Below are 26,946 nucleotides of genomic sequence, written 5' to 3' on the forward strand. Positions count from 1 at the left end.
GGTTAATGTTTCAGTTAAGTCCACAGGCCTTACAAGCCTACCAGGGTAAAATAAATAATTTAGGAGTTAAGAGTAGGCCTTAGACAAGGTACCTGCCTCCCCCCTCCCCCCTGAACAAGCCTTTATGTTCTCAAGGTTGGTATAATGCTGGGTGAGCCATGCAGAACAGCATTTGATGTTAGAATACGAGTGAAGTTCATTATCACTCATTTCTTGTCAAAAGAATTCTTGCTAAATAGAAAAAACGAAAACTTGCACAAAACCGAATGGGTAAATAAAACCTTCATGCTACTTATAACAACTAATCACCTTGCCCTCTTCCTTGGAGGTAATTTAACAGTTCAGGAAGTTGAATATAGCATCTTTATCACCACATGTCAAAACAGACAAACTCTAAGAATAGATGCTGTCTCTCACTCAAACTTAAAAACTCACCAAATGATCCTCTCCCCAGTGACTCTCTTTAAAGCCAAAGTAATTACAGTTTAGATTTTCGATAACAAGGCCAAATAAATAGTTCTCCTTCAGTTTTGGCCTGTCAATTCACCTTTTGGCATGAAGTACTTTAACTTAGAGGGATCAGACACCATTCACAAGACTTTGTACCTGACAGCAATAAGGGTTAGTGAAATCCCATTCAAGTGTCTGAGCACAAAATAGGTTTTAAAAATTGTAAGAATCTTAAGAAATAGGATGAAATCAGAAACCCATCATGGTATACTTCCTTAATGCTATAGCCTAATGGCTGGCATTAAGCCAATCCTTAATGACTCTTTTAACTTCCAGAACTGACATACAAAAATAGTTCGAGAGAATAAAACTAAAAATAGAAGGGTTTTTTAAATTTTAAAGTTTTTCCCTGAAGCTAAGCAGTACACTATCAGGCATACTGATACCTTTGGTATGCTCCAGAGAAAGGAGACCAAGCTTAAAGTAATTTTTGAGAAGTACGTAAGTCCAAACATACCTCCGAATGTGGAAAAACCTAAGGCTCTGAGGAAACTGCATTTCCTTAACAGGACCAGAACCCAAGTTATACTTCTGTAACATAACAAAACAGAGTTGACTGCCAAGCGTTGTTATGCCCACAAGTCCCCAAAAAGTTATGATTTTCTAGTTGTGGCATTTCAAGAAAATGGTCTTGAATATTATTTGGAACACTCATATGCTTGACAAGGGAAGAAAAAAGGTTGTGTTTTCCCTTCTAAATCTAAATACTCTATCCATATCTATTACTACACTTCCCATCTCCCAAGTTTTTGTTCACTATTTGTCCTGAGGCCTAGCCTATGATGTGAGCTCCCTGAGTTCACAATTACCTGAAGGGTTAATCTTTGTATCCCCCCCAGCACTTTAACACTGCCTGTAACACAGGTCCAGAATGACTGACATAAGGAAGTACTGAAATATGAAGCAGTTCTATGCTATGACAAATACGCAGTAGTTGGAAGGAATAAAAAGTGCCAAAATGCGGAAGCTCAAAGATTTAGAGGAGGACAACACATTTAGTTTTATTTCAATCAAATCACAACACTTTCTTTTCCAACTGTTGCAAAGTGCATCTACAATTTTCTGTTACAGATCCACTTTTAAAAGGTTTTCTGTGACATTACAGCAAGCCTCTTTTTTTTTTTTCCCCCAGAGGAATATTCCCAAATTCTTCCTCAAGCAAAAATAAAAACTCCATTCCAGTAAATGGCAATACATGAAATTACAGTAAACCAGACACTTGAAAGGATAGCCAAGAAGTCTTCCAACAGTTTATTAGAAAGAATGTAGACATTAAAAAAACTCCCCACTGTCATGAACATAAATTGAGGTTTTCAGCCCAGGTACAAGCTGAATCAAAAAAAAAATAATAAAATAAAAAATCCAATAGTGTATTAACATTTTTTTCACTCATTTGCCATACTGACAGTGCAAATACAAATTTGGTCTAAATGTACAGACTCAAGCAACAATGTACAGCCTTTCTTCGTCCTCCATGCTAAGAGATGTAAAAGTTTAAGGGTCAAACAATACCAAATGTACAGGCTTCAATACCATCTAAGTTAGGGCATTCACTAGTTTTAGCTAAGATACATCTGGAACACTGACAAGTGATCACTTACGAACAATAATGTGAAGTAAATTTTTTGAAAAATAAAACTTTAGTGGCACAATCCTCAAGGATATACCAGAGGAACAACATGTTACCAGTTTAAAGTATCAACCAATTTGTTTCAGCCACTTTGAGTCCATGTTCTAAAATCTAAAATTTACTTTCCCTAAGCCGAAAGCTTCCGATCATGTCAGTATCTATGTTATGAAGTAAAGGAGACTTAGGTGAAATGTTTTTTTATTTATCACAACTGCTTTATCAATTGCCTAGGACCTCAACAGCATCATGGGAATCTGGGAAATGTTCATGCATAAGGTTACTGCCTTAGCTGACTTAAAATTGCCCCATACAATGGTACGTATCAACCCTTAGTGAAGCCTTTAAAAAAACAAACAGGTTGAAAAATGGGTTAAAGGAGGCAAATACAGAATCTGCCTTTAGAGCTAACAACTTAAGAATTCTCTCAATTATGACATCTTGCAGAAGTTATTTTTCTTTCTCAAAATCCAGCGATGACAACATTCCTTACTCCAGATCTGGCATTTCTGAAAGGATTTTTAAAAGATTAGTATAAATTACAAGGGAATAACCTAACAACTTCAAAGTTTTACAATAGGAAAAAGCAGCCACCAAGAGTTGTTTCCTAGAGAATTGTCTTTTTAAAAAAATTTGAATCTCAAATCATTCAAATTTCTGCTTTAGCTATTTTTTAGAGGCCATAAAGAAACAATCATGTATCTTCCAAGAATTTTAAACAGGTTAATTAACTTTACTTCTCTATTTTGAGAGTTTGGTCTCTGATGTGAAATATCACTGCGTAAACATACTTTTTACAAAGATACTTACTTTCATCATCACTGTCTTGTGAATCCTGCAGAAAGGAAAATTTAAAAAGTTACCAAGTTGATCAAACATTCCTCTGCTAACTGAACAGTTTGCACCTTAAAAAGCTGAAGCACTGCACTTTTGACTAAGGTAGCAGATATATCAATCTTTGGTTAGATATAATCTTTGGTTTGGTGGTTATATCCATCTTTGAACTTAGCAATGGACTTAAGAACAGGTTTAAGACAAACAGACATACAGCTGAGGATCTATCTTCCTGTAAGATATATGCCTTTTCGTGGGAATTGAGCCCACCCTTTAAATCCCTTCCTATCAACCAGACTGAATCCTGGTATAAAATAGTTTCTCTTCTCTCTTGGCATTCAATGGAAGAGGAAAATGGCTCAATATGAAGGCCCCTGGAATGACAGAAGACAATGAACTCTAATCCTAGCTGGTGAATTGTCTAAGTATCTTCCAAACTACACTGAACAACTTTCTTAAAGATGTTAACAGAATGCCAGGTGGGGAAATGTTGAGAAGAGTGGTCTAGTATATCCTTATAGATTCACAACATCCATCTGTTTACTATACGTCTCTCTGACCAATCCTGATGTTAAAACCTGTTCAACTTTCTTTGTCAAAATAATCCCTAAACCACTGTTAACTGAGTAAGGCATATGTCTCTATAAAATAGTAATTTTGAATTATAAATCTGGTGCCTTGAAGAATGATTCAGGGGACACCTGTTTCCTAGTAGGCATCCATCCCTCAAAAATGGGCACATTTAAAAAACTGGTTTTCCCTGTAATATTTTTTAAGACCATTAAGTGGCAAAAAAGAAGGAGCAATTTTGAATCTACATAAAACAACCTGAAAATACATTGTTTCTTAGTATTTAAGTAAACATAGAAAAGAACTTATAGACTTACATCATCTGCTCCATCTACTTCTGGTAAATCTACATCCTCATCACCACCCATGTTGTTCATCATCTATTTGAAGTGTAAAAATTAGTTTTTAAAATGATGTTAAATTAAGCCCTAAGTATTAGGTTGCACGCTCCAGAATAAACCTTAAGTCTGTCATAGGTTTCCACCAATTTAAAAAAAGAAAAATAAATCAAACTATATATTAGGTACCCTCCTTTCTGGAAAAAGGTAGATTATAGGTAATTACATAAAATCCTGAAACCTTGTAGGAAGTTAAGAGTAAGTTCTCATTGAAGAAAAATTATTAAAATTCATCCAACAAGATATATATGTATAATGTAGAAATTAAACACCACAATCCTGAATAGCAGTCACCTCTGGTGGCTAAGAATGAGATTATTTGTCCTGAATAGTTGTAAAGTTTTGTATCTTCAACTAAGTGGCATGTGTATTATAGTATTCTCATTGTAGTTTTAAAATATTGTGAAGAACCAATAAATAATTTAAAATAAAGTCCTCTCGGCTGATTAGCTTGCATAAAAGGCCTCAATACTGAATCAAAGGTTAAACACCAGTAACTAAGTTACAAACAGAAAATAAACATAAACCTTGAAAGAAAAGATACACACTGTGGAAAACACCCTTGTATACTTACAATAAACTGGGACCAAAAGAGCATACTTACAAAGTACTAATTTCCCAAATTTAGTTCTTTCTGATCATAAAGCAAGCAGTATATTATTTAAAGAGGAACAAATAAGCAGACTAAATAATTAATATGAGATGGGGACTTCAAAAATACATGCTTACCTGGACTTCAGAGTTAGAAGGGGCCTTAAAATGATACCTACTCAAATCTCTCAGTATAAAAATTCTGGGCATCAACTCTTGAATAACATGAGCAAGTAGTAAAGAGTTTTCCTACATCTGAAAGCACTAAATACTGGTTAAGTTTCTTTGAGCAGGAAAAATGCTCAAAAGGTGCCAAGCTCAATGCTAGGTACCGAGATGCAATGGCAATAGACACAGAACTGAATACATTTGAGAGCTACTTAGGAAATATAAACAAAATACAGACAGCAAAGACAGCAGTTAATGTTATACTGGATAGAGAGAATCAGTGAAAGAGAACATTGTTAAGAAGTTATGACTTGCACAGCTGGGTAAATGGTGGCATCAATTACTACAGTAAGGAGTAGCATGGTTTAGGAGAATCACATGAATGCCATTATCTCCCTTCTCTGTTTTGAAATCAAGGTGCCAGAGCCATATGAGGAGAGATGTTAAATAAGCAGTTGCATACATGAAGCTGGGCACTTACTCCTTTTAATTCTTTGTTGTCAAAGAAGAAACACAAAAGTATAGTCAAGATTTCAAATCACAGTGAGAGTATCTTCAACTTACAATCTAACGTTTTCTTTTCTCATCAGCTTTACTGCAACACATTTAATAAGGTCTAGTCTACCTAAGAGAATCTCAATGATTTTCTTCCCTTTGGCCACGGCAATATGTATTTCAGTGACGTCCTGGAAAAATCGGCTTACTTAAAATCCTTTCCCTGATTTTGCAACTAAAATATCCCTACACACCACTCATTGTACATATCTCATCGTGATTCTTGTGTTTAAAGGTTTATATTCATATTACATGGCTCCAAAATGCAAGCCAATTACTACATTCATGCTCCTTAAAAAAAAAAAAAATCTGTTCCAATGCTGGAATAAAAACTAACTGTGCTGCACTGATTGTATGGTTTATTTTTTTGTCATTATACATCAACTTTAGAACACTAATTTTTAAAAATTCATAAAAGAAGGTTAAATGACCATTGTTAAAATCTTATTTGGTTTTCTGCAGAACAGTCTTGAAAGTAAAATAATGCATGTCCTAAATATCACTATGTCTTTAAAACCAAATTAAATTGATTACACAGAAATACACTGGGAGGGAGGTGGAAGAATGCATTTAAAAGAACTTACCTCAGAGAAACGATCAAAATTAGACATGTCTTCATCTGAATCATCTTCCCAGTCTTTCCAATTATTGAAGTCCACACTAAGCCAATTAAGCTACAGATCAATACAAATATCACCCTATGATTAGGTTACCTTGTACTCTTTTAGTGTGTACCTAAAGACTATATTTTTTGAGCTGTGGGTTCATACTAGTGAGGCATGGCATCAGCACACAAACAAAAAAAAAAAAACTAGAAAAATGTAATAATGGTAAGTATAGTTTCATGAAGCTGCTTTCACAGTTGTCAGAAACAAACCTACTTTTGGCACTTCCCTGGTGGTGCAGTGCTTAAGATTAAGAATCCGCCTGCCATTGCAGGGGACACAGGTTCGAGCCCTGGCCCGGGAAGATCCCACATGCCACAGAGCAACTAAGCCCATGCGCCACAACTACTGAAGCCCGCAAGCTCCAGGGCCCATAAGCCACAACTACTGAGCCCACGTGCCACAACTATTGAAGCTGGTGGGCCTAGAGCCCATGCTCCCCAACAAGAGAAGCCACCGGAACGAGATGCCCACACACTGCAATGAAGACCCAACGCAGCCAAAAAAACAAAAAGAACAAAAGAACCTACACTTTAAAACAAAACTTCACTGGTAGGAACTATTCAAATTCAGATACTTGATTAATTTATTATTTTTTAAATGTCACCATGATATGCTCCAATGCAGCATCTGAGTAATTTATACTTCTAAGCAAAGTCTGCCTCTCGAATGCAGAAGAGTCTGCATCTATTAGTGACTATCTTATTCTGACCACACTTGGTATTAAGTTAAAGCTAATAAACCTCAAAGTAGAGGAAAATATATAGAACACAAGGCCTTAATATTAATAGTACCTAGCTATGAAACAAACACACTATATTCCTTGTACCAATTTTTTTTAAAAATGTAAGTTTCAGGTGTATAACACTGTAACTCAACATCTGTATACAACTACAGAGTGATCACCCTCCAAGTCCACTTATCGTCTATCACTATACAATTGACTCCTTGTACCCCTTTCACCCACCCCTCCAACCCTTTCCCTACTGGTAACCATCAATCTGTTCTCTGTATCTGTGAGTTTTCATTTCCTTATGCTTTTTAAAATTAGGTTTGTCTTTTTCCTTCTGACTCATTTCACTTAGCTTATTACCCTCAAGGTCCAACCATGTTGCTGCAAATGGCAAGATTTCATTCTTTTTTAATGGCTGAGTAGTAATCCACTGAATACACACACACCACAGTTTATCCAATCATCCATCAATGGATACTTTGGTTGCTTCCATGTTTTGGTTACTGTAAATAATGCTGCAATGAACACAGGGGTGGCATACATCCTTTCCAATTAGTGTTTTCATATTCTTCAAATAAACACCCAGAAGTGAAATAGCTGGATCATATGGTAGTTATACCCTTAATTTTTTGAGAAATCTCCATACTGATTCCATAGTGGCTACACCAATTTGTAATCCCAACAACAGTGTACAAGAGCTCCCTTTTCTCTGTATCTTCTTCAGCATTTGTTATTTCTATTTTTCATATTAGCCATTCTAACAGTTAGGACATGATTATCTCACTGTGTGTTTTTTTTTTTTTTAATAAATTTTTTCATTTTTGGCTGCGTGGGTCTTCATTGCTGCGTGCGGGCTTTCTGTAGTTGTGGCGAGCAGGGGCTGTTCTTTGTTGTGGTGCACAGGCTTCTCATTGCAGTGGCTTCTCTTGTTGCGGAGTACAGGCTCTAGGCATGTGGGCTTCAGTAGCTGTGGCACGTGGGCTCAGTAGTTGTGGCTCACGGGCTCTAGAGCACAGGCTCAGTAGTTGTGGTGCATGGGCTTAGTTGCTCCAAGGCATGTGGGATCTTCCTGGACCAGGGCTCGAACCCTTGTCTCCTGAATTGGCAGGCAGATTCTTAACCACTGTGCCACTACGGAAGTCTCTCACTGTGGTTTTGATTGGCATTTCTCTGATAATCAGTGATGAACTTGGGCCATGGCAGTGAAAGCTTAGAATCCTAACCACTAGGCCACCAGGCAACTGCTCTGCCCATTTTTAAATCAGGTTTTTGTTGTTGAGTTGTGTGAGTTCTTCATATACTTTGCATATCAACCTCTTATCAGTTACGTGACTTACAAATATACTTTCCCATTAAGTAGGCTGTCTTTTCATTTTGTTGATGGTTTCCTTTGCTGGACAGATACTTTTCAGTCTGATGTCAATGTATCTTTAATTACTTAAAAATACCAAACTTTCAAAAAAAGAAAAAGGAACCTACCTTTGCCCTTTCTTTCGTTAACCTTGGCCATGACTGGCCAGATTCTCCTTTTCGTAAACAACATAAAATAGATCTGTCCGTTCTTTTATGCTTCGAATCCTAAAAACAAAAATAAGCGCTATCACACCGTTTATCTCTCTGGTATTACTACAGGACACAAAGTAGCTGGTTATTTGTCATTTCTAATTTCTTTCCCTACACTTTCTCTAAACCCTGAAACAATCCGTAGACTACTGAAGATTTCATAAGCTATCCAATTGCAAAAAACATTTTTCCTCCCCTGCACAAGGTAAATAAAATAAAACCTTAAAAAGATTAACTAAATATGGTACAATCATAGAACATACTTAGATGTATCTATGCTTAAATAAGACAAGCCTTAAGAGTACAGCCCTTATATCAACTACACAATTTAATTTTAAAAAGATAAAAAAAATTAAAAAAGTATTGCCCTGAGTCCAAACAATAACAAGAACAAAAAGAGTATCCAGGAAAGTGGTTACAAGAGGGAAAATAATGCAAAATATATACTTATTAACCTCTAAACTGTTAAGAATTAGTGCTTATCTCTATGAGTACTTAAAGTATGTCCATTTCCTTACAATTTAAATTGGGATTAAAGCATCAAGACTACTTACATTTGGATCAATACAGTGAAAAAGATCAATTTCATTTAAATGTTTAAAATTATCACTTCCTCCAAGACAACTGTACCAAAAAAGAAAAAGGGAAAAAAATGAGTCTCTTCAAAGAGGTAAAGATTAGTAGTATCTTCAATGAAAACACAAAACAATCAAGCCAAAGTTATTCAAGGTGCCTGAAACAAGTCTTTTACCCAATGATGTAAAATGGTAATTTACCTGAATGTAAGTTTGGATTTTTCAAAATTTACATTAACATCTTTACTGTCTTCAACACAAAATTCAATGAAGACATAGTCCCTTCGATCGTACCACTTTGCAGAGGCAGGCTGCCTACAAAAAGATAAAATTAGACAAAGTTAAGCTGAAATTCACTATTTACATAACCTCCAAAGCTTAGCATGTAAGTAACATACTTCTGTTCTCCATCAGAGCATTGATTATTTTGAGGCAGTTTACTGCAATTTCAAACGTAAACTACATCTTTTTCCCTAACAGCTGCAGTACAAGTTAAAACGCAATCATACAGACTCCCCTGGTGGTGCAGTGGTTAAGAATCCTCCTGCCAACGCAGGGGACACCAGTTCGATCCCTGGTCCGGGAAGATCCCTCATGCCGTGGAGCAACTAAGCCCGTGTGCCACAACTACTGAGCCTGCGCTCTAGATCCCGCGAGCCACAGCTACTGAAGCCCGCGCACCTAGAGCTCATGCTCTGCAACAAGAGAAGGTGCTGCAATGAGGAGCCTGCGCACCAACGAAGACACAGCACAGCCAAAAATAAACTAAACAAACAAACAAAATGCAATGATACAAATTTCATCATAGAAAGGATTTAAAAAATGAAACAAAATGCTCACTGTAAGCATTTAGGTAGCCCTGTCAAAATTTGTGCTACTCCTTTATAGCCCTGCTCTTAAGAATTCAACTTCACAGAATTTTAAAAACCAGAACTAGGGGACTTCCCTGGTGGCGTAGTAGTTAAGACTCTGTGCTCCCAGTGCAGGGGCTCCGGGTTCCATCCCTGGTCAGGGAACTAGATCCCACATGCATGCCACAACCAAGGAGCCCGCCTGCCACAACTAAGACCCAGTGCAACTAAAATAAATAAACACATACATATTTTTAAAAAATAAAAATGAAAATCTGAACTAATCCATTGTCAAATCAAATACAGTATTCAACATTTCTACTTACCATGTTAGGAACTGTGGGGGGAATTTTTTTTAAGTATGAGAAATGACAGTATTTGTCCTCAAAAAAGTTCTCATTTGGACTGTTCTGGCAGTCCAGTGGTTAAGACTCCAAGCTTCCACTGCAAGGGGCAGGGGTTCAATCCCTAACTGGGGAACTAAGATCCCGCATGCTGTGCAGCACAGCCAAAAAAAAAAAAAAGTTCTCATTTGCAGCTGACTATATAAAGCAAAGCAACCATTTTTTTTTTCCTGGGCAAAAATATCTTATGATTCTAAATGACGACACTAGATAAAAAATTAAACTTTATAGTCCCAACTGTTAATCTGTATCTGTATCCAATATATACTTATACTAGAAACAACTTGGAATATTTGCTTTTTCCTTATTATTCACCAGCTCCTATCCCTTGCAATAGACTCCTGTCTTCTTCAATGTTAGCTGCCTAAAGCTCTCTTCATCCATTAAAGTTATGTTTTACAATATAGCTAAAAATCTAGTAGAAGCAAATACAGTCAAATGTGGTTAATTAACAGGCACTAAAGATTATACGTGGTAAATACTTTGAAAAATTTCCTTTGTCATCTTTAAAACAAGTTACTTAGGTATTTACATATGCATAAAAATTCCAAGAAGAATTCACATGCACACAAATGAACAGCATTTGCCTCTAAAGAATGAACCAGAAAGATGAGACAAAGTAGAGCCACCTCATTCTCAACTATTTCAATTATTTTTTAAAAAATAAGCATGTGAGGGGCTTCCGTGGTGGCGCAGTGGTTGAGAGTCCGCCTGCCGATGCAGGGGACACGGGTTTGTGCCCCAGTCCGGGAGGATCCCACATGCCGCGGAGCGGCTGGGCCCGTGAGTCATGGCTGCTGGGCCTGCGCATCCCGAGCCTGTGCTCCGCAGTGGGAGAGGCCACAACAGTGAGAGGCCCGCGTACAGCAAAAAAAAAAAAAAAAAAAAAAAGCATGTGCTGCTTTGATAATCTAAAAATCAAAGTTACAGGAATTCTTTGTATTTTTTGAAACTTTTCTGTAAACCTAAAACTTCAAAATAAAATTTAAAGCCAATTAGTTATTATATGTTCAAACACTACTCATAAATCAACTTAAAGGAACTGTTTGCTTCCAACCTCTGAACTTCCCAACCCTGAGGAGTAGCAGTTTAAAGTTCTAAAGTTACAGCCAACTGCTCATCAACATTTTCACACAACTGTTAAACCTGACTAGTCATACTCTACTCCAAAACACTGATATCAGATCTGAAATTTAAAATTACAGATGGGGCTTCCCTGGTGACGCAGTGGTGGAGAGTCCGCCTGCTGATGCAGGGAACACGGGTTCGTGCCCTAGTCCGGGAAGATCCCACACGGCGCGGAGCGGCTGGGCCCGTGAGCCATGGCCCCTGAGCCTGCGCGTCCGGAGCCTGTGCTCTGCAACGGGAGAGGCCACAACAGTGAGAGGCCCGCGTACCGCAAAAAAAAAAAAAAAATAGAGTCTCTCTCTCCTTGGCCAATGACAATTTGAAAGGATGACTGCAAACTGATCCAAATACACAAAGTATAAATACTCCAGTTTATATTGATTAAAGAAATGTAAAACAAACTACCCACAATTCTAGATCACCAGAAGATGCTACAGCTCCAATTCTTTACAAAAAGAAAATTAAAGAGAAAGAATAGGCATTTATCCTTCTTTCCCTTTATGAATCTTTATTCATGATACCTGAATAGGGCCAGTTCATGAAGATCAGCTTTGTGTGGAATAAAACGTGAGGAGGAAAAAAAGAAAAATCACCATTTTGCAACCTTTAAGCTGATTTGGCAGTGTTCATCAATGAATGGGACCATTAACGATGATTAGATGAACAGCAGATAAAGAACTTATGATCTTAGCATCACTAAAAGTGGGACAAGACATTCACTTCCTGATTTGATCAACATGATATATTCCACAGTAAACGTAATTCCAGTCTATAGGAAATATGAGGAAAAGAAACAAGTTAAATCATAACACAAGAAGTGAAAAATTCAGAATACTGTTTCTTAAATCAATGGCAGAAAAGAGGGGGGTACTGCTCTAGATTAAAAGAAACCTAAGAGTTATCAAAGAAGTGCAATTTGTAAATCTGGTATGCATCTTGATTCAAACTAAACATAAAAAAGATTACTGAAACGGTGGAGACCTAGATATGGACAGAGTATTAGATAATGTGAAAACCGTTAGTTTTGTTAGGTGTGAAAGGCACTGTTTTATGGAAAACAAATGTCCATTCAAGATTAAAAGGGAAGTACATGGAGTCTGCTTTAAAATAACTAAGGAAAAAGGGCGAGATAAAGCAGTGTGGCAAAGGCCTGTTGAATCTGGTAGATGGGTAGATGGGGATTTATTACATTCATAATCTCAAAAAATGATATTAAATGGTTTCGGCATAGAATGCTTTCTTCCTTTAGAGCAACCCAGTCTAACTGTGAAATTGTGTTATTTAAAAATTTAAAAAGAGGGACTTCCCCTGGTGGTCCAGGGGTTAAGACTCCGTGCTCCCAATGCAGGGAGCCCGGGTTCAATCCCTGGTCAGGGAACTAGATCCCACATGCCGCAACTAAAGATCTGGTGCAGCCAAATAAATAAATATATATTTTTTAAATCCATTGGGCAGAAGAAGAGGGGAGTAGATAAAATAAGAATGACCCTGTACTGATAATGGTTGTGACTGAATAATGGGTACATGAGGAATTCATTGTAGTATTCTACCTTTCCTGTTTGAACAAAAAAGGTAATAAAGCTGAGAACAATTACCCTGATTTTTTTCAAATTAATTTTTATTGGAGTACAGTTGACTTCCAATGTTGAATTAACCTGATTATAGTGAGATTCTTCTCTCAATATGTTTACAAATGGCTATTTCAATAAACTCTGGTAAAAATGCTTTTCTAGCCGAATTTAACAACATAATCTGAAAATACTTGATAGTACTGTTTACCTTGTTAAAATCAAGTTACACATTAAGAACCTATATAGTAGGGCTTCCCTGGTGGTGCAGTGGTTAAGAATCCACCTGCCAATGCAGCAGACAAGGTTCGAGCCCTGGTCCGGGAGGATCCCACACACTGCGGAGCAACTAAACCCGTGTGCCACAACTACTGAGCCTGTGCTCTAGAGCCCGCGAGCCACAACTACTGAGCCCACATGCCACAACTACTGAAGCCCATGTGCCTAGAGTCCACACTCCGCAACCAGAGAAGCCACCGCGATGAGAAGCCCACGCACCACAACAAAGAGTAGCCTCTGCTCACCGCAACCAGAGAAAAGCTCGTGCGCAGCAACGAAGACCCAATGCAGCCAAAAGTAAAATAAATAAACTAAAAAAAAAAAAAAGAACCTATAGTAATGGAGAAGGAGCACATTAATGGCGATCTGGTATATAAGCTCTTTAGTTTCTGTTCGTATCAAGGACACTGGAACCAGGGAAGAATCTTTCCTTTCCTTGAATTCACATTAAGTAATCTAGATTTATATCACTGTCATGGCCTGAAATCACATCCTAAATTCATATGTTGAAATCCTAAACCACCAGTACCTTAGGATGTGACTGTATTTGTAGAGAGGATCTTTAAAAAAGTAAGGTAGGGCTTCCCTGGTGGCGCAGTGGTTGAGAGTCCGCCTGCTGACGCAGGGGACACGGGTTTGTGCCCCGGTCCGGGAAGATCCCACATGCCGCGAAGCGGCTGCGCCCGTGAGCCATGGCCGCTGAGCCTGTGCGTCCAGAGCCTGTGCTCCACAACGGGAGAGGCCACAACACTGAGAGGCCCGCGTACAGCAAAAAAAAAAAAATAATAAAAAAATTAAAAAAAAGTAAGGTAAACTTAGATCTTAGGGTGGGCTATAATCCAATATGACTGGTGTCCTCATAAGAGATTAGGACAGTTACACGGACCCGGAAGCAACCTAAATGTCCACTGACTTTCTGCCCGTGGACGCCGCCAAGTAAGCACCATTGACATCTCCTCCCTCCACTGCAGTCAAGTCTAAGTCAGTTACCCAAAGAGCCTCAACATCTGCGGAAGCTCTTCACTGGAGGTTTGAGCTTTGAAACAACCAATGAGAGTCTGAGGAGCCATTTTGAGCAGTGGGGATCGCTCACATATTGTGTGGTAATGAAGGATCCAAACACCAAGCGCTCCAGAGGCTTCAGGTTTGTCACATATGCCACTGTGGAGGAGGTGGATGCAGCCATGAATGCAAGGCCACACAAGGTGGATGGAAGAATGGTGGAACCAAAGAGGGCCGTCTCAAGAGAAAATTCTCAAAGACCTGGTGCCCACTTAACTGTGAAAAAGATTTTGTTGCTGGCATTAAAGAAGACACTGAAGAACATCACCTAAGAGATTATTTTGAACAGTATGGGAAAATTGAAGTGACTTAAATCATGACTGACCGAGGCAGTGGCAAAAAGAGAGGCTTTGCTTTCGTAACCTTTGATGACCATGACTCCGTAGACAAGACTGTCATTCAGAAATACCATACTGTGAATGGCCACAACCATGAAGTAAGAAAAGCCCCATCTAAGCAAGAGATGGCTGGTGCTTCATCCAGCCAAAGAGGTTGAAGTGGTTCTAGAAACTTTGGTGGTGGTCGTGGAGGTGGTTTTGGTGGGAATGACAACTTTGGTCGTGGAGGAAACTTCAGTGGTCGAGGTGGCTTTGGTGGCAGCCATGGTAGTAGTGGATATGGTGGCAGTGGGGATGGCTGCAATGGATTTGGTAATGATGGAAGCAATTTTGGAGGTGGTGGAAGCTACAATGATTTTGGAAATTACAACAATCAATCTTCAGATTTTGGGCCCATGAAAGGAGGAAACTTTGGAGGCAGAAGTTCTGGCCCCTATGGTGGTGGAGGCTAATACTTTGCCAAACCACGAAAGCAAGGTGGCTATGGTGGTTCCAGCAGCAGCAGTAGCTATGGCAGTGGCAGAAGGTTTTAATTACTGCCAGGAAACAAAGCTCAGGAGAGGAGAGCCAGAGAAGTGACAGGGAAGCTACAGGTTACAACAGATTTGTGAACTCAGCCAAGCACAGTGGTGGCAGGGCCTAGCTGCTACAAAGAAGACATGTTTTAGACAATACTCATGTGTATGGGCAAAAAAACTCGAGGACTGTATTTGTGACTACCTGTATAACAAGTTATTTCAGTTTCTGTTCTGTGGAAAGTGTAAAGCATTCCAACAAAGGGTTTTAATGTAGATTTCTTTTTTTTTTTGCACCCATGCTGCTGATTGCTAAATTTAATAGTCTGATCACGATGCTGAATAAATGTGTCTTTTTAAAAAATGAGCTGTGTAAAGTTAGTCTACTCTGAAACCACTTTGGTAAACCACCCCAACAGTGTGAAGTTCGAGCTCCTTCAGGGTGATGCCACGTTCCATTCAAAATTTATTTACAACCTGCTTTGGTGGAAAAGCTATTGCCTTCAGAAACCTTGGTGTAGTTGAACTGACAGTTACTGCGTTGTGACCTGGAGTTCACCGTGAAAAGGGTCACCCAAGCAAAGTCATGGAGTTTTTTGGTTATTAATATGATTGTTGGCACATCCTATGCAATATATCTAAATTGAATTACAGCACCAGATAAAGTTATAGATGGGAATGAAGCTTGTGTATCATCCATTATCATGTGTATTCAATAAACGATTTAATACCCTCTTGGGGGGAAAAAAAAGGTCCATCGACAGGAATGGATAAAGATAGGGTACATATATACAATGAAATATTACTCAGCCATAAAAAGGAATGAAATGCTATTTGCAGAGATGTGGATGGACCTACAGACTGTCATACAAAGTGAAATCAAAGAGAATAAAATCATACAATATCGCTTATATGTGGAATCTCGAAAAACGGTACAGATGAACTTACCTGCAAAGCAGAAATAGACTCACAGATGTAGTGAACAAACTTATGGTTACCAAGAGGGGAAGAGGAGATGGGACGAACTGGGAAACTAGGATCGACATATATACACTACTATGTATAAAATAGATAACAAATGAGAACCTACTGTATAGCACATAGAACTCTACTCAATGTTCTGTGGTGACCTAAATAAGAAATCTAAAAGAGTGGATATACCGTATACGTATAACTGATTCAATCTGCTGTAGAGCAGAAACTAACGCGTTGTACAGCAACTATAATCCAATAAAAATTAATTTAAAAATAAATTAATTAAAAAGAGAGAGAAGGCTTCCCTGGTGGCGCAGTGGGAGTCCGCCTGCCGATGCAGGGGGTGCGGGTTCGTGCCGCGGAGCAGCTGGGCCCGTGAGCCGTGGCCGCTGAGCCTGCACGTCCGAAGCGCTCCGCAGCAGGAGGGGCCGCAGCAGTGAGAGGCCCACATACCGCAAAAAAAAAAGAGAGAGAGATTAGTACAGTTACAGAGGGAAGACCCTGTGAAGAAGACAGAAGCCGGCCATCTGCAAGCCAAGCAGAGAGGCCTCAGAAGAAACCAACCCTTCTGACACCTCGATCTTGGACTAACACCCTCCAGAATTGTGAGGAAATATATTTCTACTGTTTAAATCACCCAGTCTCTGGTACTTTGCTATGGTAGCCCTAGCCAACTAATAAAATCATTTACCAGACAATAAAAACAAAATTAAATGATCCTAACCTGGAGCCAAAAATGGTTTTTATATTTTTAAAGTTGTGAAAACAAAAATGTGAGACAGATATTTGTGGCCTGTAAAGCCTAATATTTACCAAGTGCCCCTGATCTAAACCGTCTGAAAATACAAGGGGGGGAAATCCTACACTTAACCTAAACAGTAATAAACACATATATTCACTCATTTGAAAGGAAAACCAAGTGTTTATGAAATCACAACTCTTTTCTCCTATTAACCCAGAGAAAGGGTGATTTTAAACTCTAGCTCCTAAACTATGTTGGGTTCGTGTCTATAGTCTTATACAAACACTGGCAAAATCCCAAACTACTGTTCAAGTCTGTTAATTCATTTTAATAGTAACATACCTATAAACACAAAAACTTTTTCACCTCTGCATACATTATGTGAATAAGCCACTACTTATAACAAAATAATACCCAAAATCTCTGAAGTGGGACATTCCAAGTTCTTCTGACAAGTTCTTCCAAGCTCAATGTTAGGGCTATGTCAATTCGAGCAACTAAACTTTGCATAACCTAAAATTCTCCTCTGTAGTTTTGACTAAAATTTCTTAGTTTGTCTTAAAATGACAGAGTGGAAACCACATTTGTTCCCAAATACCATTTTTAATATACTAGAATCTCGTGCATTTTAATTCTAATTTGTAGAAAATTACAAGCACCTCTCCCTTAAAAAAAATGAATGCACCATGGACTTCCCTGTTGGTCCAGCAGTTAAGACTCCGTACTTCCACTGCAGGTGGCACAGGTTTGATCCCTGGTCGAGGGAAGTTCCACATGCTGTGAGGTGTGCACCGCCCCCCAGAAAGGATGCACCAGTGCAATGACCTTAATGCATGCCCTCCAAATTCATATATTGAAATCCTAATGCTCTACGGGATGATATTCGAAGGTGGGACCTGAGAGGTGTTTACTACTAGATCATGAGGGTAGAACCCTCATAAATTAAAGTCATGCCTTAGGGGCTTCCGTGGTGGTGCAATGGTTAAGAATCCGCCTGCCAATGCAGGAGACACGGGCTCGAGCCCTGGTCCAGAAAGATCGCATATGCCGTGGAACAACTAAGCCCGTGCGCCACAACTACTGAGCCCACGTGCCACAACTACTAAAGCCCGCGTGCCTAGAGCCCGTGCTCTGCAACAAGAGAAGCCACCGCACCGCAACAAAGAGTAGCCCCCGCTCGCTGCAACTAGAAAAAGCCCGCGCGCAGCAACAAAGACCCAACGCAGCCAAAATAAATAAATAAAATAAATTTATTTAAAAAATAAATAAAGTCATGCCTTATATATAAAGAGGCTCCAGAGAGGCCCCTAGCCCTTTCATTGCTCCAGAGGGGCCCCTCGCCCCTTCCACTACTATGAGGACACAGCAAGAAGCTATGAACCAGAAAGTGGGCCCCTTCACCAGAAGGTGACCATATTGGTGCCTAAATCTTGAACTTCCAGACTGCAGAATAGTAGACAATAAGTTTCTACTGTTGATGAACTACCCAGTCTGTGGTATTCTGTTACAGCAGCCCAGACTAAACCAACCAGCAAAGCTACATGGAAAAAATTTTCTAAAGAACATTTCCAGGTTATTGCAGTTCTTCTGATAGTTTACTATGTGCAGGACAGATTAAATTATTAAAAGACAATTAGGACACATCAAGCCTTTTATGAACTGGTAGGACAAACATATCATACATAATTCCAGGTAAGTTCATAAAGCTTAAGGTTAAAAACCAAGGTCACAGACGTCCCTGGAAAAGAGTTTATTCTGTATCTGGGTAGTTTAAAAAAAAAAATTAATTGTAGCTATCATCACTTTAGAAGTTTGACTATCTTGAGAGAGAAAAATTCTGTATCTAATAGAATTCTACAGCATATGTCTTGTCTCTATAACGAATACTACTGCCAAAGCTCCAACATCTTTATTTTCTTTGTCTCTCAGAATTTCCAATGTTCAGAAGTTTTTGTAAGGGGAATTCCCCTGGTGGTCCAGTGGTTAAGACTCTGCACTTCCACTGCAAGGGGGCAAGAGTTGGATCCCTGGTCAGGGAACTAAGATCCCCACATGCTGCAGAGCGCAGCCAATCAATCAATCGAAGTTTTTGTAAGCAGGTACTCTGGACCATTATACAGCAAACATGGAAAATTATGAGGTCTGCGTGCCACAACTACTGAAGGCCGCGCGCCTAGAGCCTGTGCTCTGCAACAAGAGAAGCCACCGCAATGAGAAGCCCCTGCACTGCAGTGAAGAGTAGCCCCTGCTCACAGCAACTAGAGAAAGCCCATGGGCAGCAACAAAGACCCAATGCAGCCAAAAATGAATTAATTTATATTAAAAGTTAAAAAAATTTTGTGAGCTCTGTATGTGAGAATTTAGTGAAAGAAAAAATTTTTACTATTCAAGTGAGAGGCCTACAAATCTTAGTTACTACCATAATAATTCAAATTTGGCTTCCTGAAATGCACAGTTTAGCTCAACCTCATGGGATACGTATATATTACATGCTCGTCCCATAGAATCACACAGGATTCCACATCATTTTGGTGTTTTCCCCCCAGAAATCATTAAGAACTGTCATGGGACTGTTCGATCAAATTAATTTTTTTATAAAAAAGTTTTAACATACACAAATGAGACATGATCAATATCTCAATTCTTACTCTGAATCATTGAGAAAAAATTAGAATACTATTATTTGGTCACTAAACATTAGGCTCTTCAACATATACAGACAGGGAATTCCCTGGTGGCTCAGTGGTTAATAATCTGCCTGCCAATGTAGCGGACGGGTTCGATCCCTGGTCCTGGAAGATCCCACATGCCGTGGAGAAACTAAGCCCATGTGCCCCAACTACTGAGCCTGCAAGCCACAACTACTGAAGCCCGCATGCCTAGAGCCCGTGCTCCGCAACAAGAGAAGCCACTGCAATGAGAAGCCTGCGCACTGCAACAAAGAGTAACCCCCACTTGCCGCAATTAGAGAAAGCCCGCGCACAGCACCGAAGACCCAACGCAGACAAAAATAAATAAATTTTTTTTAAAACCCCCCCAAAACAGACAAATATACTGGGGAAAATAGCAATAACGACCTTTTAATAAAAATGCTCTACTTTTGGGACTTCCCTAGTGGTCCAGTGGTTAAGACTCCACACTCCCAATGCAGGGGACACGGGTTCGATCCCTGGTCGGGGAACTAAGGTCCTGCATGCCGCACAGCGCAGCCAAAAACCAAACACAAAAAATGCTCTACTTTTGTAAAAATATTTAAGACTGCAAAATGTGATACAAGGATGCACTAAATGACAATCTTTATGATAAAGCAAATATTCTTAAATCTATTAGGTTTTATCTTCAACTAATGGCCTCATACAGAAATTAATCAAGCAGAAAAAGTGTAAGTATTAGTTTTTGATTGGAAGGTCAATTTCTTTAGATTTTAAAAAAATGGAGGGGGAAGAGAAAGAAGGGTAGAATCTCTTAAAGGAGAATTTATGGTAATCATCCAGTTAATTAAGAGAAAAAATCAGTCTGACCAAATCGTAACTAATTAGCTAAATATTCCCAAAATAAACATTCTCAAAATAAAGGGCTCACAAGCAAGTCAAATGTATTTTGAGGGTATATACTGATTTGGTGGTCCTTCTTTTCCAGATTTCCCAAAATATAGCACAGCCTCAATTAATAGAATCTAAAGTTATAAACGACTCTCACCAACTTTATCTTTCACCTACTGACCACCAAACTACTCGCCCAATTTGCATGAGATAGGGACTTCCCTTGTGGCCCAGTGGTTAAGACTCTGTGCTTCCAATGCAGGGGACATGGGTTCGATTGGTGGTTGGGGAACTAAGATCCCACGTGGTGTGGAGTGCAGCCAAAAAAAAAGAAGCCAATCTATATTGAGATATAGCTGAATTTGACTGAAGATGCGATACAGCAAAATAAAGGACGAACTGTAAAAGATCCCAGTTAGTTCCAAACATCACTGTCAAGCACCTCATATAGCCAAGTCTTATAGCTGAAAGAGATTTAGAGTCTAAATATTATTCAATAAACAGATTATTTATTAAACATGATACCGGGAATTGTTCCGGAGATATAGCTGTTAGCAAAGCAGATAAAAATCTCTGCCCTTAAGAAGCTCACATTCAAGTTGGATGAAATTTAGCCTAAAATTCTTCTTCTAAGAAACATGGGGGTAGAGGGATCCATTACTAGCTATGGTTTACCTTTCTTAAAGTATAAGTAAGTGATACACTATAAGACAATGTTTTTTGTTTGTACTCTGAAAAGTAACTCATCTATATATTTAATTATATTTGTAAGATACATTACATCACAATCTATAACCTCACATACTTTATTCAGAAGTAATGATAATCCCCATATAAATTTATTTTTAATGGAACATGATGTTTGTCTGAATTAAAACATCACTTTGAATTCTAAAATAAAACAATAATAATCAGAAGACTAGCTTTTTACTAGAACTTGATAATGGAGAAAGTATCCTCTATATTTATCCTCTATAAACTAAACATTTCCAGTAAATGAAGAGCTTCTGAAAAACTAGATTCACTCCCCTTCTATGTATCCCAGAGTATTTGTAAACATCAAGAAGGGTTACAGGGACTTCCCTGGTGGCACAGTGGTTGGGAGTCCACCTGCCAGGGCAGGGGACAGGGGTTCGATCCCCAGTCCAGGAGGATCCCACATGCCGCGGAGCAGCTGGGCCCAGGCACCACAACTACTGAGCCTGTGCACTGCAACTACTGAAGCCCAAGCATTCCATGGCCCGCGTGCCACAACTAGTGAGCCCACGTGCTGCAACTACTGAAGCCCGCGTGCCTAGAGCCCGTGCTCCACGAGAAGCCCACACACCGCAACGAAGAGTAGCCCCTGCTCACTGCAACTAGAGAAAGCCTGCGCACAGCGATGAAGACCCAACGCAGCCAAGGGAAAAAAAGGGGGTTACGGAAGAAAACAAACTCATTATAACCAAGGGAGAAAAAAAAAAGTTTAAAAGATGTTACAAAGTTCAGAATAACTGATATTTTAAAACCAAGTCTATCAACTGGTCTATTATTTGCAAAAGAGAATCGAGAAACTGGTAAATCTATTTCAGTTTGTACTAAGTGAGGAATGATATGGAAACATGAAAATTCTGCTAAAAAAAAAAGCAGTTCCAGTTTCAGACTGAGCAGTTTTTCCTTGTTAAGTATTATCAAAAGCCCTGCCTAAAAAAAAAAAAAGCCCTGCCTCTAAACATCTAAAACCAAACTCTCTCACACATATTCTTTGCTCAGAGAAACCCCAATACACTTCTCATATTTTCAGATCTTCTGTATGCCAGTTGTACTACTATGTAAAACTTCCTGGAAGGTTAATCTGAATATACATGCAAGTCCAATGATCCCCAAATTACATGCCAAGGTGCATCAAGGCACTACGGAAGAATTTACAGGGCTGCCACAGGATATTTCAAATTTAAGAGAAATTCAGTGATACTCAACTTCAGTCAAGACACTAAGTGGTTCAGTTTCAACAGCAGACTGCACTGTAACCCTCTCCACTATGTTTCATCTTCGCAAAGCTGGATTTTTGGTGGTTACGATTTAAAAAAAAAAAAAGACCTACAAAAAAATCAACAGGGAACAGGAATTGAGATGGAAGTATCCAATCCGATTTCAAGGTACAACAAGTTATACAGTTCCCAAAAGGCATACACCTTTCATCAGTAACTGTGGTTATACAAGAAACTACGTTTTTCTTTCAATTTATGTGTGTTAGCTTTCTGAAAAGCTAACAGGCTATAAGGATGAAATACTTAAGTTGTTTGGACCCAACTATCTCATAAACAGAACTTCTAGGTTACTCCTTTTGGCCTAGCAGCACCATTAAAAAACCAACCAACAAATAAAAAAAATACAAAATAGTAACAACAAAAATACTACTAAGACACCAAGGGGTGAACCAAGAAAGTTTGTGAACCTTTTTGCTACTTCCTTTCTTTGGTAATTCCCACTCTAAAATATAAAGGTGTAGGACTTCCCCGGTGGTCCAGTAAAGGCTCCACACTCCCAATGCACGGGGCCCGGGTTCCATTCCTGGTCCAAGAACTAGATTCCACATGGATGCCGCAACTAAGTTTGCATGCCACAACTAAGGAGCCCTCGAGCCACAACTAAGGAGCCCGCCTGCCACAACTAAGACCGAACACAACCAATTAAATAAATATTTCAGGGGAAAAAAGAAAAACTGAACTACAGGCAATTTTTTTTTTTTTTTTGTGGTACACGGGCCTCTCACTGTTGTGGCCTCTCCCACTGCGGAGCACAGGCTCCGGACGCGCAGGCTCAGCGGCCATGATCTTCCCGGACCGTGGCACGAACCCGTGTCCCCTGCATCGGCAGGCGGACTCTCAACCACTGTGCCACCAGGGAAGCCCCAGGCATGGTTATGTACTGGAAATAAAAGGACAACCTGGAAAATTATTCTCCCTTTTTTTAAAGTGAAAAAAATGTCTTTGTGAGAAATTCTGGGTTCCAATCCTATTTGGGACAGTTGTTTATACTAATCAGCAGCGCTGTGAATTGATATTTGAAGAACTAAATCCTGTAATGTAATAAAATTAAAAGTTAAAAAAAACACCTCTGTGGCTTAGATCCTTTCAGTACACAAAGATAATTAAGCATGCTGAGTTGGAAAGAGCCCTGATACAAACACTCTTCAGCAATGAAGTACAGCTACATGAGAAGATCAACTACGGCATAGAAAATCCACAACAGCACATTTTATTTGGTTTTGGAGTACAACACGGGTGAGGGCATATTACTCAAGGTAACATTTAAAGTAACTGGCATCTTCCTGGAAAACCAAAAGTTCTAAGGTGTTCTGTGGAAGTCATCAGCCTCAATTTAAAATCTATCCCTAACCTACACAGTAAATAATAAAGTTTACTAAAACACACTTTGTATTTCTGTAGTATAATACACTAGATGCAGCAATTCTTAATAACTCAAATAAAATATGATTATTAATGTTTCAGAGCTAGATTGATTCTAAACAGTTTATTACGAAGGTGTTTTTTCCTGAAAAGCAATCATCACTAACCACCTATGACTCTAAAATGATAAAGCTTCTAGAAGATCTTAAAACTGAGAAAACACAAACAGGAGAATCTTAACAATACATACTGGTCTGCCTCAAGTGATTTGTCACTTCGTTTCTACTGCCTTCCAGTTAAAGTCTAACTAAGCACAGAAAAAAAGAAAATCCAGTTGCTAGGTTACAGTGGTTAGGAAATCAACACTGAACAAAAGCCATCATCAGTTACTCTTCCTTAACTTATAGAAATTAACCATATGCTGTATGGTCACTATTACCATTTGTTTTGGAGGTTAAAGACTGATAATTTTATTTTGGGGACTCAATCGTACAAAGCTGAACGATGGCAAAGTTAAGATTTTAACCAACGCTAGCAATGGTCACAGTATGTTTCTGGACAATTTACTAATTTAACTACAAGACACTGGAAAGAATGATTTCAAACTGCTCAAAACTAAATAAAATGTTTTACTTCATACCTATTGTTAATACGTCCAACTTAAAACCTAGAACCAACTACAACAGCTTAAAAAAAAAAAAAAGTAAAGTAGCACCCCCTGCAGGGGATTTGTGCAGGTCTTAAATGGAGAAGAGAGAGGTCCTAACACTCCCAGCCTCCTCCAAGGTAGGTGAGATATTGAGAGCTTTTATGCAAACTACTAGACAAAACTTGATTAGAAAAAATTTATCTAGGAAATGACAGCTGAAGGGCAATCAAATGATAAAAAAACAGACCTTAAAACCCTTGAGATGTCCAGCGTAAATGTCTCTCTCTACAGCTAAAAAAAAAGTCTACAGCACAGATCAACAAAATGAACGCTCATCAGCCAGATTCTTCCTAGGACTCATTAAAAGTCTTTTCCAACTTAAATAACTGACTCATAATATTCATCTTACAAATTCAGTCATTAATAAGATCCCCTAAAGAATTTGCAAGATGGCATATACTGAATACCTTAAACACAATGAAATTTACCTGGTCCCTTCAAAACACTCATTTTGAAAATAGCATTCTTCTGACAGACTGCTTTTTGGAATACTGCTACACTTTTCATCCGAGTTTTTAACCTATTTACGTAACTTAATATTTCTTACCTATTTAACTATTTCATGTGACCTCTGAAAGTGTTTCTATCTCAAACATACTATTTCTTCACGAAAAAATTTGCTTGGCTACATTAATCTATTAAAAGTTGGTAATGCCTTATCTGAGGATTAATTTTCTCCTCACAGATGTTTTAAGACTGACAATCCTGCTACATTATTTGGAATAAATGTCAAAGAGAAAAAGCCCAAGCTATTTTTCACAGATTAAAATCTTCTATTACATACCACTTTTGGGGGTGGGAGAATCCTTCCAAAATTCTAATATGTCACTTTACAATAATACATGCATTCTTCTCAAGGCTTCTTTTCCATCAAGTGACTGTAGTGTTTTCTTTACTTATCTAAATAAAACATCTAGACGTTTTATTAAGTAAACCCTTGCAAGTGCATTACTTTTTACAGGAATAAAAATTGTTCCCCTCAATTGCTCTCCATACATAACTTTTAGGGAGCGATTAGAACCAAAAAACTACTAAATCGGCAGTTCTCGTATCTGAAAAGGTAAAGCTTTCCCTGAGAAAAATCTAAAGGCTGAAAGTGGCGATGCCAAGAATTCTCATTCGGTTAAAATCACCAAGGTTTTCCTGTATCATAAAGCTTCTAAACAATCTGTAGTCACTTCAGTAAAGAAAATTAAACTAAGGCAACAAAAAGGTGACGACATACCTGTTTCATCCTTAAACTAAGATAGGATGATGAAACCTCACCTAAAGTTTAATATGAACACTGAAAATGTCCACAAATATCTTTCGACTCCAACACGTGCAGAACGCCCTGCTCAATGGTAATTCCTCGCTGCCAGGGACACAGCTGAGTTTTGGCAACTTTCACTCCGTCAGCGAGACTGGAGTTAGGAGGAAGCCTGGAAAGACCATACTCAAGCAATCACGACAACCGAGAGCGAAGTTAAGTTGCGGCGACGGTACGGCCTCCCTCCAGTCGCCTAGCAGTACCTGTCGCTCGCGGCGCACGGCCGCGTGGTGCTCTACGAGCACCAGCAGCCTTGTGGTAGCACCCACCGCAGGTGCACTTGGCCCCGGGCCTGGTCACAGCATCACAGAGCGACAGGAGCAGACCACCCCAGGAGCGGAGCGGTAGCCCACGAGGGTCCACGCCTCCAGGGCGCCCGGACGGCGAAAAGCTCACGGGAGACTAAGGCCTACGGCTAAGTTACGGAGAGTTAGGAGCAGCCGGCACTGCCTATGGGGGAAGGTGGGATTTCCGGCACGGGGAAGCCGAGGGCCGGTTTGGAGGTGGGGGAAGCGGACATCGGAGGAAATATGTCCTCCACCCGCCAATGGTAATCATAACAAGGATACTGAACCTCCCACCCCCAGGCAAGAACGATTTCCACCGAGGGGGAAAAGCCGAGGGGACCTAAAGCGGGGGAGGGGAAGGGACGGCTTCCCGGCAGCCCCCCGCGCGGCCTCGGCCTCCCTCACGGGCGACCTTCCCTCGGCGGGGTGTCGCACTCACATCGTGAACGGGGCAGGGGGACGGGTGAACGGGTGGCGGGCGTCTCCGGCGGCAGCTCCTGGGCAGGCGACTCCTCTCCGGTGGCGACTCCGGCGTCTTCTCCCCGGTAGCGGCCTCTTTTCGTTTCCCTCAAGCGACGGCGGCGGCGGCGGCGGGCTCGACCTGGGTCCCCAGAATGCACCGCGCGGGGAGAGCGACTCCTCCGGTCGGAGAGAAGAGGAAAGTGTAGGAAAAGGGGCGCGAGGACGGAGAACGAACGTGCGTGCGTGCGAGCGAGGGGTGGTGAGGCCGGGCGGCGGCTGGTGACGCAGCAAAATGCCCGGGCCTAGCCGCCGCGCGTGCGCACTCTTTGTTTTCGGGCTCCTGCGCGGCTTTCTAGAGATATCTACGGAAAGGGCGGGGCCTTACAACTCCTTCGCGATCCTTCCTAGCGCTGGCCCCGCCCTACGTCCGCTTTCTCTGGCCCGTCTGGTTCCCGCCGCTCCTCCCGCGCTCTCCCCTTGTGGTGGAAAACCGTTGGCCGCCTAGCCTCCCGGCCACCCGACTCGGGCGATCTCCCCGAGAAACGGCCGCGTTGATCCCGGGAGGAAGGCCGAGGCGGAGGGACGCAGAGTCCT

At 40.0% G+C, this 26,946-nt stretch overlaps 1 protein-coding gene and 1 pseudogene across 2 annotated transcripts; one reads left to right on the forward strand and one right to left on the reverse strand.

The window, feature by feature from the left end:
- Window positions 1–1,485: 1,485 nt before the first annotated feature.
- PTGES3 (prostaglandin E synthase 3) lies at window positions 1,486–26,662 on the reverse strand. 2 transcript variants are annotated; one of them, XM_029205211.1, is made up of 8 exons: window positions 26,330–26,662; window positions 8,991–9,104; window positions 8,769–8,838; window positions 8,131–8,229; window positions 5,838–5,927; window positions 3,859–3,921; window positions 2,948–2,972; window positions 1,486–2,646 (listed from the first exon to the last, which is right to left on the reverse strand). In XM_029205211.1, coding segments are annotated over exons 1-8 (483 nt in total). In that variant the 5' UTR covers window positions 26,332–26,662; the 3' UTR covers window positions 1,486–2,626. The 2 variants fall into 2 exon arrangements, with proteins under 2 accessions (XP_029061044.1, XP_029061045.1); XM_029205212.1 differs by lacking the exon at window positions 26,330–26,662 and adding an exon at window positions 11,766–13,052.
- Window positions 13,784–16,076, forward strand: LOC114885378 (annotated as a pseudogene).
- Window positions 26,663–26,946: the final 284 nt, after the last annotated feature.

The sequence above is a fragment of the Monodon monoceros genome, unplaced genomic scaffold (assembly GCF_005190385.1).
Source record: "Monodon monoceros isolate NGI ecotype Baffin Bay Population unplaced genomic scaffold, NGI_Narwhal_1 Super_Scaffold_6, whole genome shotgun sequence".
NCBI classification, from domain to species: domain Eukaryota; kingdom Metazoa; phylum Chordata; class Mammalia; order Artiodactyla; family Monodontidae; genus Monodon; species Monodon monoceros.

Coding starts and splice junctions, on each gene's coding strand:
- PTGES3 (XM_029205212.1), bottom strand. CDS start 11,818: ATGGTCCCATTCATTGATGAACACTGCCAAATCAGCTTAAAGGTTGCA. Junction 9,105..11,765: donor AGCTTAAAGGTTGCAAAATG/GTGATTTTTCTT, acceptor ATCTTTTTGTAG/GCAGCCTGCCTCTGCAAAGT. Junction 5,928..8,130: donor TAACGAAAGAAAGGGCAAAG/GTAGGTTCCTTT, acceptor ATTGATCTGTAG/CTTAATTGGCTTAGTGTGGA.